The sequence below is a fragment of the Charadrius vociferus genome, unplaced genomic scaffold, assembly GCF_000708025.1.
Source record: "Charadrius vociferus isolate BGI_N301 unplaced genomic scaffold, ASM70802v2 scaffold56, whole genome shotgun sequence".
In the NCBI taxonomy this organism is placed as follows: Eukaryota; Metazoa; Chordata; class Aves; order Charadriiformes; family Charadriidae; genus Charadrius; species Charadrius vociferus.
Window position 1 is genome coordinate 454,381 of NW_009649057.1, and position 2,340 is coordinate 456,720.

General features: G+C 57.9%; 1 protein-coding gene across 1 annotated transcript in view; it reads left to right on the plus strand.

The window, feature by feature from the left end:
- The first annotated feature begins 628 nt into the window (after positions 1 to 628).
- ASB6 (ankyrin repeat and SOCS box containing 6) overlaps positions 629 to 2,340 on the plus strand; it is a 3,250-nt gene continuing 1,538 nt past the window's right edge. The window contains 4 exon segments of the mRNA XM_009888005.1: positions 629 to 756; positions 1,213 to 1,394; positions 1,787 to 1,893; positions 2,299 to 2,339. Of these exon segments, the coding sequence (XP_009886307.1) occupies positions 644 to 756; positions 1,213 to 1,394; positions 1,787 to 1,893; positions 2,299 to 2,339 (443 nt within the window). The 5' untranslated portion in view covers positions 629 to 643.

Consider the following 2,340-nt stretch of genomic DNA (forward strand, 5'->3'; position numbering starts at 1 on the left):
CCCACCCCCCCACCCCCCCTACCTTCCCGGGGTGCCGGGGGGTTTATGGGCCTCCGCGCTTGCCCCCGTGTGGCGCAGGCAGATTTGGGGACCTCTCGGTACCCTCCCTGGGGTTGCCGCCCTGTACGCTCAGGGGGCGGGGTGGCCCCGGGGCTGGCTCCGGTGGGTCGCAGGGGGGGGTTACGGCGCCCCCGGCCTTGGGAGGGCTGCTCCCCAAGCAGGGGTTTGCTGGTCTCGGCTCCGGCCCCTGGTACCCCCAGCGGGTGGGGGCTTTGGCAGAGCCCCTGCAAATGGGGTTTGCATGGAGCCTGGGCTCCGCCTGGCGTGTTTTCTTCCTGCGCCCAGATAACTCCAATTTGCGGCTCTGCATGCAGGAGATAATTTGAGTACACCTCTGTGGTGCGTGGGAGGAGATGCCTGTGCTCGTCTTCGTTGTCTTTTAGAAATGCATAAGGAGGGAGGAAGGCTGTGTTTTTTTGTCTATATGCAAAACTCCTAGCAAGGCTTACTTTGTTTTTAAAAGGAGGGAAAAGTCCTTTGGAAACCAGGCAGTGCCAGGGTCTGCCCACCAGATACCTGCTTGGGGAAGACACCACTGCCATGCTGGAGGCCCCTGGATGGTCTGTGCGCAGAACAGAGCACGATGCCTTTCCTGCACGGCTTCCGCAGGATCATCTTCGAGTATCAGCCCCTGGTAGACGAGATCTTGGGGTTGCTGGCGATACAAGATGCAGAACAGCCGAGTGCCCTTGAGAGGTAACTAGATGGGGCTGTGAGCAGAGCTCTGGGGCTAAACGCCCACTTGGTGCTTTAGGGGGTGATGGTGGGAGCTCAGTGATGCGGCCGAGGTCAGACACAGCACGGGCTGGGAACAAACCCCAGTCCCAGTGAGCAGCTCGTCCCACGGACCCTCCTCATGCTGCTGTTCTTTGGGAATGTGGGGGTGGAGCAGAGCAAACACAGGGGTGATCTGTACTCCCCAGGAACAGCCCTTTCTGCCTGACCCATGGCAGTAAAACCTAAACTGTAGTTCAGCTGTGACCCTCATGCTGCTGTGAAACCCCACAGCCAACAGGTTAGAGACCTGTGGTGGTAGAGACAAGATGGGAGACCAGAGACTTTTCCTCTTTGCCTCGTGCTCCTTTGACCCTTGCACGCGCCCAAGATGCATGCCGTCCAACTGAGTAACTGGTTGTTTTTATGTGTCTCAAGCCCTGCCTGTCTGGGCAGCGACAGGAGCCAGCTCTCGGCTGTGAGACGAGTCTTGGAGAGAGAGACCCACTCCCCATTTTATCAGGAAGGTGTGAGCTATGCCCTGCTGAAGGTCACTGAGTTGGGACTCGTCCCTGCCGCAGAAATCCTCCTGGAGTTTGGAGCTGACCTCAGCTTTGAAGGTGAGGCTGGTGGGAAAGGTCTGGGCCTGGCTAGGAGAAACCTGGGAGGCAGAGATAGCTGGTGCAGAAGGAGGGGGTGCTGCCAGCTCAGAGCCCTGCTCCTTGCTGGGATAGATTGGATGTGCCTTGTGGCAGCCCTTGTCTGAACCCAGCCACAGGGATGGACTGGGGGATGGCCAGGGGCTTGGCGGTCAGTTTGCAGCTTTGAGAGCTTTTGCCAGAGCAGGAGGCATTGCAAAAGCAGGACCTGGGATGTCTGTGCCAGCCCGGTGTTCATAGGCATCACTGCATTCTCAGGGCCCTCCCCAGCTGCCCCCTTCCACTTTTGGTGGGTATCGGGGCCGTTCTGGGGAAGCCCTTAGTTTTCTCTGACGCTGTGTTTTTGTTCTCAGATCCAGTCACCTACTACACCCCCCTGCACATCGCGGTGCTCCGCAACCAGCCGGATATGGTGGAGCTCCTGGTGCACCATGGGGCCGACATCAACCGGAGAGACCGGGTACTGGCTTAACTGTCTGGGCACAGCCAAGCTGAGCCTCCTTGAGACTTTACTGCAAAGGGCTGGTGTGTGGGGACAGCCCTCCTTGCTCCCCACCTCCTGGGCTGCTTCCCCTTGGCAACTTTCTGTGCCTGTTGTCTGTAGTGCTCTGATGCTGTGGCAGAAGTTCAGGTTGCCTTTGGCTGAGCAAAACTGCTTCTGCCGTGGAGCGATAGGTGGGAGGAGGCTGGAGTAGACAAACTTCTGCCTATGGACACAGTGGGGAAGGTTCACTTTGATTTTTGGGGATGGCTTCAAATATGCTCTTGTGTTGGCCATGGTGAAGCCCCAGCAGCGACTCTTCAGAGGCACTTACAAATACTCTTTAATTCTTACTAGTGTTTTTTTTTCTCTTCCTCTGTGCAGATCCATGAGAGCAGTCCCCTCGATCTGGCCAGCGAGGAGCCC